Source organism: Lactuca saligna, chromosome 3 (genome assembly GCF_052625555.1).
Source record: "Lactuca saligna cultivar CGN05327 chromosome 3, ASM5262555v1, whole genome shotgun sequence".
Taxonomy (NCBI): Eukaryota; Viridiplantae; Streptophyta; class Magnoliopsida; order Asterales; family Asteraceae; genus Lactuca; species Lactuca saligna.
The window spans coordinates 51464905-51480479 of NC_136419.1; the positions used below are offsets into that span (position 1 = coordinate 51464905).

Sequence of the window (15575 nt, forward strand, 5' to 3'; positions counted from 1 at the left end):
ATCCATTTTATCCATTCTTCTATCCATGGTTTTTAACATGGCCATGACCGCGGATAAATCTTCAGTAGCAGCGTACGCGGCTCCCCTCGTGACATCATTCCTTGGGTTGTGGTATTCTCTAGAGTGTTTAGAGAATTCTTCAATTAATTCTTTGATCACCAGGGGTGGCTTCTTCGTAAGTGGGCCTTGTGAGTCAAACAGCTGCCGGGTCGTGACATTGACTCCATCATAAAAGATGGAAACTTCTTGTTGGCTATTTAGATCATGGTGTGGGCAATTTCGTAGCAGACTTTTGTACCTCTCCCATGCTTCATATAACGACTCTCCAGCTTGTTGTTCAAAATTTGCAATGGCCTTCTTGAGCTTAGCTATCTTTGATGGTGGGCAAAAGTGATCTATAAATTCTTCCTTCATTCTAGCCCAAGTAGTGACTGACCCGGGAGGAAGCGATTTGAGCCAGTCTTTAGCAGCACCCTTGAAGGTTACCGGAAGCATCCGAAGCAGCTGAGTTTCGCGGGTGACATTTGGAATGTTGAAGTAATCAGCAACATCATTTACTTCATCCAAATGTTTGTATGCATCTTCATGATCTTTCCCGTAGAAAGGTATCTCCTTGAGTGAAGCTAGGATATGACCTTTTAGCTCAAAGGTGGCAGTTGCGGGAATTGCGGGTTGCACAAGTCCCGGGCCATGGTCGTCGCGCATCCTCTTCTTCCATTCTCCCATGGGAATTTCATCAATGTTAGCCATTGTGAATGCTAACTCTTCCTCCGATTCGGTGTCTTGTTCGTAATTTGCCTCGTCTTCTTCCTCGGTTTCGTATCTAATCTCTTCTTGAATTGGCTCTTCAATTATTAAGGAAGCGCTTGAAGCTCCTGATTTGCTGCTCTTCTTTTTCCCGAAAACAGTCTTCAAGTTGGACAATGGTGATTTCCTTGGTGTGCTTGAACTCTCCACGTCCTTCCCTTTGTTTCTTTTCAATTCGGATTCGGGGTCTTCAAATGGGGGTACCAGTGGTGTGTTTGCTCCTCTGGTCATGAAAGTCCTGAAAATAATAAAAAAAAAACGTAAAAAGAACAAAAAAGATTGCAAACAACTAAAAGAAAAAAAAATCCTAAATAAGCTGTTACTCGCCGAGTAGGTGCGAATGCACTCGGCGAGTATCAGTGATTTTTCAAAAAAAAATTCTAAGTTTTAAACCTAACTAAAACAGATACTAAAACCTAATTACTAGTTACTAAACTGCAATAAATGAACTTTATGCAAGTAAACTCACACAAAGGATCGAAAAAATTAGGAATTAGCTTAATTATTTAGAACCGTTCCCCGGCAATGGCGCCAAAAACTTGATGTGTGTAAATTCAACTAGTTTTATCCCTACTTTTTATTAATGATTTGAGCACACAAAGGCAGTGAACCTGTCTTTAAGTGGTATAGATTGATAAGTAAGGTATCGAACTCAGGGAACGGAAATTAAACTAATAGCTAATTTTAACTAAACAAATAATAAAAGTAAATGGTTTTTCTCTAGTTTTGCAAGACTAGAAACTTAAGCAAGCTGAATTTAACTAATTAACTAAAGCAACAACTATTCACCAAATTTGATAAGATGTTTCTATTTAGGTTCAACCAATTCACTCCTATGGTTATTTAAGTTAAGGTAGATTAATTGCTATTGGTTACCAAGTATAATAGTTAGGTTCATGTTCATTACTCCTAACCCTTAGACAATTAACTAATTTAAGCGTTGATCAAGTGTTTAAACTAATTAATTCCCTAGATTAATTATTTGGATTAAATAAGATTTGTAATGGTCAATTAAGTTATCAATTCAATTAACCTCTTGCTGATGGTTTCTCAACAAGCTCACACATTAATCTTCCTATTTTCTTATTAATCTTAGTTTCATATTCATTACTTCCAAGCATACGTTTTAGCATTCACATAGACATATGAGGTTAGCAATTAAGTGATGTTCATGCAACCTAATTGCCTTCCAATTAACAGAAGATAGTAGTGATTAACACATAAGGTTCTTTAACAAACTTAATTTAATAAATCACCAATAGACAATTAAACATAATTCAATAATTAAACCATAGGAGTTCCTTGGTATTCCCCAAACAGAAACAAAAACGAGTTTAGCTCATAGTTGCAGTAGAAACAAGCATAAAAACAAAGTATATGAAAGCGAACATGTTTAATTCCTAAGTCTAAGTGGTAGAATCAACCTAGTTACTTGAATTCTTCCAACTCTTGAAGCTTAGGGTTTTCCAACGCCTTCTGAACCTTTTAGTCGCAGCTAATCCTCCAAAATTCGCCAGGGGTTCTGTCCCATGTGATAAGGATTTGTCTTATAAAGATATCTCAAAACAGAGGGTACTCGGCGAGTAGCAGAATCAACTCGCCGAGTATGTCAATACTTATCCGTCTTCAGATTAACAGTCGTACATATCTTCTAGCATCTCATCGTGTACTCGCCGAGTAAGGTCGATGTACTCGCCGAGTATGTCTTTCTTAACACCCTTTAATCTTCTCTTGCTTTCCTTTTCTCCTTTTTGCCTCCAAGCATATCTTTTGGATTGAAAACACAATTCAAAGCATTTTAAGTACCTTTTGTCCAAATTATTCTCATAACTGACCAAAAATAACTAAGAAAATATGTTAAATGATTAACTAATTATGCACATATCACGATGTGATCAAACTTTGATGACAAACCATTAAGAGCACAGGTGAAAAGGTGTGTTTGGGAACTTTGGAACCGTGACATCCCCTTATTTTCATATACAATTAAAAAAATTTCTTTACGCTTTAAGTTGTTGTGTTGCCAAAAAATCCCGGTTTAATTAAAACAATTTAAGATAGCATAAGTTATTTCATTTTATTAAAAGACCATGGATGTCACCATTAAGCCAAACTAGGGGTGTAAATGAGCTGAGTCGAGTCCGAGCCTGACCAAGCTTGAGCTCGGCTCGTTTAATTTTGAATAAGCTCAAGCTCGATTCGAGCCTTAAAATGAAGCTCGGGCTCAGCTCATGAACAATTTAGTGAGCCTGCGAGCCTAAACGAGCTTAAACGAGCATATATATATATATATATATATATATATATATATATATATATATATATATATACACACACACACACACACACACATATATATATATATATATATATGTATGCCCGTTTAAGCTCGTTTAGGCTCGCGAGCCCACTAATTGAATCTCGGCTCGAGCTCGTTTAATAAACGAGCCTCATATTTAGGCTCGAACTCGGCTCGGACTCGTTTAATTTGATTTCGAGTCGAGCTTTTAACGAGTCGATCCCGAGTAGCTCGGCTCAGTTACACCCCTAATCCAAACATGGGTAACAACGTAAAATAAAAAGGTCATCGAATACTAATACAAGTTCATCTCTTATTCACTCGGCATCCTAACTAGATTCCAACAGCCTTACTTCCTCTACCTATGATGCATATAAATTGAGCGGGTCAGGTTTTGGGAAACCTGGTGAGATACATAGGGTTTGCAAACCATAATATTTTAATAAAAAAAAATCATAGCAACATTCCTACAAACAAACATTATAGTTGTATATAATCTGATTTAATACCACCAACCCTGCCTAATCGATTCTCATAAATCCTAATTCGACGATTATCTGGAAGAATCTCCTTACCTAATGAATCGTTTGAGCAACTATTTGATTACGCAGCTAGGGGAGTCCTTGGCCAGTGTAATTCATATAAAGGCAACCAATATTCAGAGTAATTGATAGACATGGTATCCCATTCTACCTACGTGTGTGGATTATAAGTCTACACTAGCAACATAATTCACTAGACCACATAGAATAGTCAAGTGTTGTCATATACTGTGGTCGATGACCCATACATACTTGTCAGTTGTCTGATCTAGACCCATTAGTTCTGGTCATACAAAAAGAGGAGGACTACTACACTCTACTCTGATCTCACACTCTACCCCATAATGAGACCTATCCAATATTCAACTTATTTGGAACTAAGCACCTTTTATAAATTATAAGTCCATAACTAACTCATAGTGTATCTAAGGGAAAATCCGATTCTAACATAGTTCCTAATAAGTAGTTCTATTATAGTTATACAAGTAGCACATAGTATAATTAATACAATTAGCATTTAATAAATACTTTTATTAAATTATGTTTTTGAAAGTAATTACGCACATACTTGACAAAAGTGGGTGATTCGAGGTTAGGACAACACTTTGCCTTAACACTTTTTCAAAAGACCTAGAAGTATATAACACGAAGTCTTAGTTTATTTTCATATTCCTTGTGACTATAATAATGATAGTCTAAATTCCCCAATAATACCAATGTCTACATCAAGATCTATCAAATAAAGAATAACTAGGTATGAGCATATCGGTGAAAGGGTCCATTTGGTATACAAAGTATACTGTTTGGGAATCCCACTTTAAACACCTCACTAAATCCAACATAGACATCACTCCTATAAGTAGATCAATCAGTATAATGACTTGGAATTACTGATAAATCTTATTTATAGGTTTATAATAACGATTATGACTATAAATATAAGTTACACTTAAATTAAAATAAATGTAGCCTAAGTTACAGAGTTTTCTAGCGAGAGCCGGTCATCGTGTGTACATAACTCTGAACAAGGAACTTCTTTTTCTCTAGCTCACTGATGCCGCACGGCCTCGCTAAAGTGGTCAAGAATTAGGGAGTAAAGGGGCTAAGGGGTGGAAGAGGTTCCAGAGAGTTATAGATGAAAGTTTGTGAGAAATGAGCTGCCAAACACATCTTTATATAAGCTGGGGAAGAAGGTGTGTCGCACCTTTTGTCGATGCACGCCGCACCCATGGTTGGAGAAGGGTGATGTGGCTTTCTCTAGGTGGTGGCACGTGGCAGAAATCTGGTGGTGGTCAGAGGCACGCCGCACCTCTTGTCAGGGAGCGCAAAAACTTTATTTTTTTTTTAAACTTCATATCTTCTTCATATGAGCTCCATTTTCAATTTTCTTTATATCCATATGTAGCTATCTACAAGTAGTACAACTTTCGACTATCTTTATACCGACATATAGGTATTGACGAGATCTTCACTTCTCGTTTAGATTGTTTTTCCTAACAATCGACTGATTTCAACTGTTGTTTCTAAGTCATATACTGTTACGCTGAAACTTCGAAAAATCATAACTTTTTCTCACAAATTTGGATTTAGGCATTCTTTATATTCACGAGTTCATTTTTCTAATTACTACGACTTTTATTTCGATTATTTATCCTAAATAATCTTTTATTTTGAATAATTTAATGTTATTTATTCATAGAAGATTTCAATTGTCGAACGACATACATACATATTCGTAACTTGACTAACGATAAACGAGGGCGTTACAGGAACCGATGTTGGCTAGAAAATTAGAGACGGTTTTGATGCGTGTGTAGTATTCCATAACAGTGAAATCATCTATAACGATGTTTTTGACTTGATTCTTGAGTTTAATTGCATTGGCCTCCTTATTGTCACGAAAAGTTTCCTCAAGGGCTTTCCATAGTTGAGCAACTGTTGCATCGGGTATCAGTATGGTTTAAATGAGAGGTTGAGAGAGAGTTCCAAATAGCTATTGTTTGAAAATTGAATATGCAATACATCGGTCTTGATCGGTTGGTTTATGATTGGTTTCATCGATATAGCCAAAGACCTTGTAGGCAATATAGTGGTTCTTGAAAAAGTTGTGTCATACATTATAGTTTGACCTATCTAAATCAAGAATTAAAGGAATATAAGACTTGATGTTGGTGATTCTATACATCTTATCAATAGGAAAGGTCATTTTAGAGAAGAAATGGTGAAGAAGTAGACAAATTATGTTTGAATGTCTACTGGAAGGAGAGGACATAACAAAAAAGAAAATAAGAGATCGAGAAGGGGAGAAAATACAACTAGAGTTGTTTAATGGCCTGATACCATGTTGACAAATGATTTCCCATCAATTGAATAATAACATTCCACCAAATATATATTAAAAATATGATAAAGGCTAAATGTGGGCTAACTATACATGGGTCACACAAACAATATATATATATATATATATATATATATATATATATATATATATATATATATATATATATATATATATATATATATATATATATATATATATATATATATATATAACTCCTAGTTGGAATCATCATCATCAATAATATGGTTGTGATGGATTCAATAAATATATCATCATCCTATAATACAAAAAACATTACTTATATCATATCAAATAAACTACATCAAGATTTCAACATCATTAAACAAGAATAACATCAAGATTTCAAGATTGAAAAAAATATATCAACATCTAATAATGATGGTACCATTCATCACCAATCAACAATAACGACGTCATTCAATAAATATATCATCAATCAATGAGATTTGAGAATCAAAATTACAACATCAATGTCATTCAAGAATCTTGATTACAATTTTATAACATTAATAACAATGATATATCATTATGTACAATCTGGAGCTTCTTGGTTTCATACAGTCACGTTGTGGGGAAGACAACAGAAAGCTTTTGATGTTGTGGTCCTATAGTCACTATATTTTAGTGTCTTTGGAATAATTCCATTATTTTTGGAATGGTTTTACCTAGGAAATCCTTCATTTTCGATGATGGGATAGATATTGAGTTTATTTATTTATTTATTTATTTACAATAGGTGTAATAAAGCTAAGCTAGGTTAGAGTTCTTGGTTACACAACTCTACTTTAGCTTCTATTTTGTTATAATGAGTCTTTTCTAGCTTCTTGCTTGCTAGTTTTTAAATAAAAATCATTCGTTCCAAAATAATAACGAAATGAAGATTACAAGATTAATTACATTGAAGAATTACCTTTACAATATAAAAAGCATACGAAATTTTGGACTTACTTGATTTTGAGTTTTTTTTTTTTTTTTTTTTTTTTTTTTTTTTCATTGATGAAGAAGGAACCCAACTTCCTATAACCATTATTTTGGTAGGGGCTTTGGAAAATAATGGATAAAATTTTGGTAGGGGCTTTGGAAAATAATGGATAAAATAAGGTTATGATTTGAAAGTTATTTTCTTGTGTGTGATAGTGATATAAGATCGACAGTAGAATAAAACGATTTTATTTTGGGCCTGATGGTGAGATATTGATGGATAGTAGGATGTATTGAGTAGGATAGAAGCAATTTTTTGTGAAAATCTAAGAACCTAGAGACAAACTATCTAACAAACTCCTAAATATCACCTATGTCTCATAGGAGAATTGAACCCATGACCTCTCATATGAGAGATTCACTTCTTACCATTAGACCAAAGACCATTTTTTGACTAACTATACATGGGCCACACAATAAAATACTACTACATAAAAATACAATACATAATATATATATATATATATATATATATATATATATATATATATATATATATATATATATATATATATATATATATATATATATATATATATATATATATATATATATATACCGCTAACATTTGTTAACACTAAGGAAAAGAAGATAAAATGTCATTGCCAAAGCCAAAGAAAAAGCAGGCATCACCGGAAGCTAATTTTTGGAACATATTTGACGAGGTTTGGCTAGATAATGAATATCGAGTGAGAACTAAGCATGCTAAATATAAGTAGTGCGAAACTATCCTTAATGTTGATCCATACTAAAGAAAACTAAACTTATAGTTTAAACAAACATGTCGGTAAATGCAAATAAAATCCGGAAACCAGTAAAGATAAACAACTTTGCAATTTATAAAACAAGCTTGTGGGGAGGATAGTAGGGTCTCGATGGCAAATATGTCGTATTCAGATAGATTGTTGAAGGAATGGACATTGTAAAGACAATCAAGAAGGTTATATATGACATCAAACCACCTTCAAACCCGTCATTGAATATATATATATATATATATATATATATATATATATATATATATATATATATATATATATATATATATATATATATATATATATATATATATATATATATATATATATATATATATATATATATATATATATATTGGTCCCCCTAAAGATTAAACTTATTTTAAATATTTTTGTTTTTGAATTTTATGTAGATATCTTGCCAACTTCATATGTATGAAGGTGGTAAAAAATTGTCTTCGTGGCAACTAGGTAACAATCTAAAGCCGTCCTAATGGCAAAATGATGATAAATTTGAAAGTTTAAAAGATTCAATTAGCACGATTAGAATGTTAGTAGTCATACGGTGACAATTTTAAGAGTTTTGTGGTAAAAAAAACAACACTCCTTCAATAAAAGACTGAAAATATTGATAACTTTTTGAATTTTGTCTTTTCAAATAAAAGAAATGGATATTGACTTAAAAGGGTAAAATATTTTTTAATTTGTATACATTTAGTTATTGAGTTTTTTTTCATCTATATTTACCCCCTTGAACTTATTTAACTGTACACATTTGTTCCTTATGACCGACTACTTCAAGTAAACTGAAAAATATGGCTTAAAAGGGTAATGTATTTCTTATTTTGTACATATTTAATCCTTAACATTTTTTTGGCGTATTTTGTCCTTAGTATTTTTTTTGTTGCAATATCAGTTATTGTTGTTTTTGTACACATTCAGTACTTATGACCAGTCTTTTTTTTTTTTTTTTTTTTTTTTTTTAGGTTTTTCTTACAACATCCTACATGAGACAATCATTAATAAGGTATCCGAGGATGTTCATGCTTATGGTCATCGCTGCCTCGACTGCTTGGATGATTAGTTCTTGTGGTTTGACTTAAGTCTTGTGTTACGAATGTCAAAACTTCTTCAAACAATCATAGATATTAACGATCTTTATATCCACGGGTTCGTATTTGAGTCTACTATAACTTTCATTTAGATTACTTTCGTTAAAAAATAATACATTTTACTTACTGTTTTATATCCATGCGTTCTTTATGAATGTATGTATGAACACTTTTTTTATAAAACCGTAATTAAAAATATATTGTTTTTTAACAGGAATAATTTAAATGAAAATTGTAGTAGACTCAAATACGAACATGCAATGACGGACGCAAGAATACATGGTAGGTGTTGCCAGGATGAATATGTGTTGCCGATACATAATAATTAGGTAGAAAAAACTGAAAAATCAAAAAAAAATTCATTGCGGCCAGAAAAGTTAGGGGTTGCCGGTGTCACACCGAGAACCCCTTAGAACCATCCTTGCGAACATGTGAATATAAAGATTGTTAAATCCGTGATTGTTTGAAGAAGTTATGACGTTTAGAACACAAAACCTGAAACAAACCACAAGAACTACGCAACTAAACAATCGATGTCGTGGTTGCCTTAAACATGAATAACTCTAAACATCTTATTAATGATTGTCTCATATAATATGTCGTGAGAAAAACCTAAAAAAACCGGTCATAAGTATTGAATATGAACAAAAACAACAAAGACTTATTTTGCAATAAAAAAATATCAAAGACTAAATATACAAAAAAAATATTAAGGATTAAGTGTATACAAAATGAGAAATATATTACCTTTTTAAGTAATTTTTTCCAGCTTATCTAAAGTAGTCGGTCATATGAAGTTATGACCTAAATATGTAGAGCTAAACAAGTTGAAAAGATAAATATAAACCGAAAAAAAAAAAAAAAAAAACAAATTTGTACAAATCAAAAAAATATATTGTCATTTTAATTATTATCCTGAAAGAAATAATAACAAACACTACTTGAAATAAACAAATGAAATAAGTTTAGGGTTGTAATACACGAACATATAGATGGTGTTTCTTTGTTTGTTTTCTTCTGTAGAATATCTTTTTTTACCACTAATGTGTTTCAAAAAAGACGTCTGTTTTTGAAGAGAATCAAAAAAGGCCTAAGAACTTTTCCAAGTGCAAACTCATTTTCACGCCTCACTTTTCTTCAACATCACACTCTCACGACTTCACGAGAAAACACCCTCGCCGGCTTGTCCTCCACCTCCACCTCCGCCGGCGACAACTAGCATCTCCGCCGGTGACTACTCCACAGGTACGAGTGGCTTTCTTCTCTCCACCGGCGACACCCATCATCAAAGAATCGATTTTTGATGTGTGTTTCAGCTGTAAAGAAATCTTGATTTGGAGATTTGGGATTTGGGATTTTTTCTGTATTGCTTACCCAAAAACCCTATACAATTTGATTCTCCCAAATTGACTATTAAAGTCGAAGCTCAATTTTATTCTGAATTATGTGCTTTATTGTGTTTGTTGCTTTTGAAAGACGCATCGAAATCAATCAATCAGAGTTTTACTCCATTGCATGCAGGGAAAGAAGGAGATATCATAAGTTCAGTAATGTTTGGAATTCAACTTTCTCAATTAGTATCCCCTGCTAGTTTACTTACAGCTTCTTCAAGGTTCGATTGATATTCTTCAATGCCATAACTTTTTTTCATTCGAATATGCTATTCTTCTGTATGTATGTGAAAGTAGCTTTATTGTTGATGCAGTTCTCGCTCTAGAAGCAGGCTAGTTGTTAAAATGGCAGCAACTACAACCATTAACCATGGAAAATCGATTCAGTCTGCTATGGTGAAGCCTCCTGTGCACCCTACTTACGATTTGCAAGGCGTCATTAAGCTAGCACTTTCTGAAGATGCTGGAGATAAAGGTCCAATATCTGTTCGACATTTTTACTCATTTTGTCACAATCCAATTATTTAAAAACTATTTACATTAAAGATGTAGTTAACGTCAATAATAGGGGAAAGCAAACATTGCTCGATTAGGCCTAGATTAAATGTAACATTTGACTTTGTAGGTCATAGTGTTAATTTGAAAGATATGTACATTGAAGTTGTTGATTTTCAAAAAGGGGTAAAGATTAAATGTCAAATTTTTGTTGACTTTGTATTTTGAAATCATGAATGTAGGGGATGTAACTTGTTTGGCCACTATTCCAACTGAGATGGAAGTTGAAGCTTATTTTCTAGCCAAAGATGATGGAATTATCGCAGGGATTTCACTTGCTGAAATGATATTTAACGAAGTGGATCCCACATTAAAGGTAGTTTGTACTTCATTCACAAAATAAATATCTTCACCAATATAAAAAAAAAAAAAAAAAAAAAAACTTGTATTACATTTACCGAATGTTATTAATTTCAGGTGGAATGGTATAAAAAAGATGGAGATAGTGTTTTTAAAGGACTGAAATTCGGCAAAGTTTATGGTAAACAATAAACAAAATATTCAAAAAATAATCAAAACAATTTATATCATATACACATTGTGATATACCGATTTTTACTTTTTAATCATTTTTAGGAAGGGCGTATAGTATTGTGTTAGCCGAAAGAGTTGTGCTAAATTTTATGCAAAGAATGAGTGGCATAGCCACACTCACAAAGGTAACAATAACATTATTTAACTTTATAAAAAACAATAATAATAATAATGATAATCTATAACCATTATAATATTATTTTTGTTATTTATTTATTTATTTATTTATTATAGGCGATGGCAGAAGCTGCAAACCCTGCGAGCATATTGGAAACAAGAAAAACTGCACCAGCATTGCGATTGGTGGATAAGTGGGCGGTGTAGTTTTACTTTTTTACCCTTTGATCCTATTCACATAAACCCTAATTTTATTTATGATCATTTTACTAACACATCAACAGGTATTGATAGGTGGAGGGAAGAATCACAGAATGGGTTTATTTGATATGGTGATGATAAAAGACAATCATATCTCCATATCTGGAAGTGTCTCAAATGCCCTTAAATCCGTTGACCTTTATTTGACCAACAACAATCTTCAAATGGGCGTTGAGGTAATTTCAATTTCAATTTCAATGAGTTTGTTTGTTTCTTTCCCTTTTAAATATCGAAACCATTTTTTTTTTTATTGAAAAGGTGGAGACAAGGACATTTGAGGAAATACATGAGGTGTTACGTTATGCTGATGAGAATAAAACATTTTTGAGTAGAATAATGTTGGATAATATGGTTGTGCCTCAAGGCGATGGGGATGTTGACGTGTCAATGCTTAAAGAAGCTGTAGGAATAATTAATGGGAGGTTTGAAACTGAGGTAAAAATGTTTAAATTTAAAAATAAAAAAAAAATGTAAAAGATGGAGAGTTTTATTATATATTTTGGTGTGTAAAAACAGGCTTCTGGAAATGTTACGTTGGAAACTGTACACAAGATTGGGCAAACGGGGGTGACATATATATCAAGGTAATCATGGAATTATTAAAATTTTATAAATTAATTTTTCACGAGAAAAGAAAATTGATTTCTATTTTTTTTTTTTTTAATGTAATGTATGCAGTGGAGCGTTGACACACTCGGTGAAAGCACTTGATATATCTCTGAAAATCGATACAGAGTTGGCACTTGAAGTTGGAAGACGCACAAAACGAGCTTAGTTGTGTATCATTATATGATACATAAAAATTTGATTTTGAGTGTAATAATGATTTATGTGGATTTTTTTTTTTGGATTGTTTGGTTTTGGAGATGTTAATAATATGAAACATGAAACATGTTGTTGAGTCTTTTAGTGTGCGAATTTATAGTCTATATACTAGCTAAAGAAAAGCAAAGAAGAGCAAGAACGTATTAAACTCTTCCCTCTTAATAACTCAAGAATTAGGGTTAATCGGTCAACCGCGATGGTTTTCTCCTCCCACGTTCTTCCTTTGCATCCGTCTCTATTTGCAATTAATCATCTCCTTTTTCCTTTGCTTTGGGTTTCACTTTCCAACAAGAAACTCGAGAAATCCCTACAACCATCGATTATGGTTTTAGGTTAAACAGGTTCACAAGCTTGATTTTGGTTTTTGCTCACCACTATCCCCCACCAACCCTAAGCTTTTACAGGTTCCATTTTTTTTTTTCACACTTTCGTTCCTTGGTTTTGAGAAATTCAAAAGATTTTTTTTTTTTGTTTGTATAAAAGATGCTTTGGATCGACTCATAACCAACTACTCAAGATTGAAATTTTCTACTTAAACTCTCATTTTTGGTGGGTTTTTTGTAATTAGTAAAGTACATTATTTTGAGTTCAGAGCAAGGGAAGAACGAGGATGGTCATTTGTAATATATATATATATATATATATATATATATATATATATATATATATATATATATATATATATATATATATATATATATATATATTATTAAAGACATATACGAAATTTAACCTATTTTAAAGGGCTAAATGCAAGAACTATCAACATACCTTCATTATTCGTATATTATAGTATCGTGTATTTTTCAAATTTTTCTTGTTAATCATTTTATTGTAAAACATATACTCAATTATCACATTATACTTTAATTTATTTATTTTCTAATTAGGAGTTAGACTTCTAAAAACAATTCATCTCTATGGGTGAAATACAAAAATAAATAAAGGGAAAATTTGTGAAATAACCAAAAGGAATGGCTATTGGAAGAAAATGACAAATAATTAGGAGTTTTTGAAAAATGACCACGACTTCCGTAGAGAGGGCTTCCGCGGAAGTCCTTTAGTTCTAAGGAACAAGAAAACTCTTTATGGAAATGACGTTGCGGGGAAAAAGACAAAAATTCTAAAATTTTAATTCTGCAGAGGGTGAATCGTTCCACAGAAATACCCTTTGTGGATTTTTTTTTAGAGGTACTCTTTTCAGGAATTGTTCTTCGTTAAAACATGACCTAATAACGATTTTGGTATTTGTTTTTTTCTAAATCTAATGAGGTATCAACATTTAACACATATCATTGATTCAAAATAACAATTTAAACTATAAAATTATGTTTCTAAGTTTATTTTTTTCGACGACTTAGGTGCTGTTTGTTTTCAGGAAAAAAAAAAACATCTTCAAACCTTTTATTGTTGCGCGGCGCACCACACGCGCAACAATTTTTATCTTACAGTTGTTTGTTTTTTAGAAGTCTTCGGATTAAAAAACCTCTACGCGTTTTCTTTTTGAGGCGACACTTGTTTTGCCTCTTCCAACCTCATCTTTTTCTTTTTTCTTGCTAAAACATTGATTATATATTGATAAAATCTTATTTCACATTTTTTTTTCGTTTTTTTTCTTTATTCTTGTTGAATTTTTTTTCTTTTTTCTTTTTATATTGAATAATTTGTTGATGAAATATCATTATTTTATGCTAAAATATCTTTTTTTTTGTTAAAATATCATTATTTTGCTGAAATATCATAAATTCTTGCCGAAATGTTATACATTATTAAATTTTTGGTATTAAAAAACTATTTTCGGATTATAAAATCAGTTATTTTAACTTTTTAATATCTGCAGTAGCATGCAGATGTTAAAAAAAACAAACACGCTTCTTATTACAATTAGACCTGATAACGGGGCGGGTTTTGACCCTGATCCGATCCAAACCCGTGTATAATTAATGGATTTGGACCATATTTTATGATTCGTTTACCCGTTAGCGACCTATACCCATTAACCATTTTATTAAAAGGGTCGGGTATGGATTACTATCAATCCGATCCGTTTATGACCCACCCTATATAAAATTTTGAAATCTAAATTAATTATTTATAACTAATAATGCATTTATTAATCTTCACATATAGGAGTCAATGAGTTAGATTGTTAGACGTTCTACTTCAACTTTCCAGTTCAGTTCTTAATCCAAATTGCCGATTGAAGTCGACTTCTTATATAATCGACTCTATAATCTTTTGAAATTGACTATGAAATCGACATTCCACAATCAAGACTCAAGAGCAAGAATAAAAGATTTTTAGTCAAGATTCAAAGAAGAAAAAGAAAAGGCTATAACCGAGTGATCGACATTCCACATCATAATACATTGGAAAAGTTATTTATATAGCTATAACTGATGTTTGTTTTGGAGTGAATGTTGTTTGGTTTTAGTGATCATGTTATATGTGTTTTAATGAATAATTAAGCCTAAACTTAATATTATAAATGGATCGGGTAAAAGGATTGAAATCTGTTGATCCGGTGGATAAGGATCGAGTTTAATCATTCAAAACCATGTTGGTTACGGGTCGGGTTTGGATTATCATTTGAAAATTGCTTAACGGGTTTGGATCAAGGCTAATCCAATCCAAACCTACTCCATTGTCAGGCCTAATTACAATCTGCAACCGTTTGGGCCACCTTTTCTACTGTAGAGGGTTGCAGAAGTGATCTGCAAACTTTATAGATTTTTGCTTCAAAAAAACAGACAACCCCTTAGTCAACATAGTCCATGTTTTAGCAAATAACAATTCATCAGAGGATTAATCTCTGAAGAACAGATTCGCACAGAGCATCTCTATGAAACAATGAACCATAGACATAATTAAAATTTTATAATCTTTTTTGTCTTTTTCCCCACCATGTCATTTCCTCAGAGGGCCATCTCTACAAAAGTTATGGTCATTTTTCGAAAACTTCTATTCTTGGTTATTTTCTTCAAACAACCCTTCCTTTTTGGTCATTTCACGAATTTTCCCATAAATA

At 32.2% G+C, this 15575-nt stretch overlaps 1 protein-coding gene and 1 non-coding gene across 3 annotated transcripts; both read left to right on the forward strand.

Moving 5' to 3' along the window:
- Positions 1-259: 259 nt before the first annotated feature.
- LOC145038157 (small nucleolar RNA R71) lies at positions 260-366 on the forward strand. The gene has a single exon (XR_013679222.1). It is a non-coding gene; the product is annotated as a small nucleolar RNA R71 (small nucleolar RNA).
- A 9558-nt stretch (positions 367-9924) lies between these two features.
- QPT (quinolinate phoshoribosyltransferase) lies at positions 9925-12626 on the forward strand. Of its 2 annotated transcripts, XM_078984984.1 has the most exons (11): positions 9925-10109; positions 10386-10476; positions 10570-10730; positions 10993-11126; positions 11228-11291; positions 11387-11469; positions 11579-11662; positions 11746-11898; positions 11981-12157; positions 12239-12306; positions 12401-12626. In XM_078984984.1, the coding sequence occupies exons 2-11, from the start codon at positions 10415-10417 to the stop codon at positions 12495-12497; spliced, it is 1083 nt and encodes a 360-aa protein (XP_078841110.1). In that variant the 5' UTR covers positions 9925-10109; positions 10386-10414; the 3' UTR covers positions 12498-12626. The 2 variants fall into 2 exon arrangements, with proteins under 2 accessions (XP_078841110.1, XP_078841111.1); XM_078984985.1 differs by lacking the exon at positions 9925-10109 and having other exon boundaries at positions 10365-10476.
- The last annotated feature ends 2949 nt before the right edge of the window (positions 12627-15575 follow it).

What these genes read in the sequence shown, in the direction of transcription:
- QPT (XM_078984984.1), top strand. Translation starts at nt 10,415, where the DNA reads ATGTTTGGAATTCAACTTTCTCAATTAGTATCCCCTGCTAGTTTACTT. An exon ending in AAGTGGATCCCACATTAAAG is followed by an intron (nt 11,127 to 11,227) that starts GTAGTTTGTACT and finishes TATTAATTTCAG; the next exon opens with GTGGAATGGTATAAAAAAGA. An exon ending in GATTGGTGGATAAGTGGGCG is followed by an intron (nt 11,663 to 11,745) that starts GTGTAGTTTTAC and finishes ACACATCAACAG; the next exon opens with GTATTGATAGGTGGAGGGAA.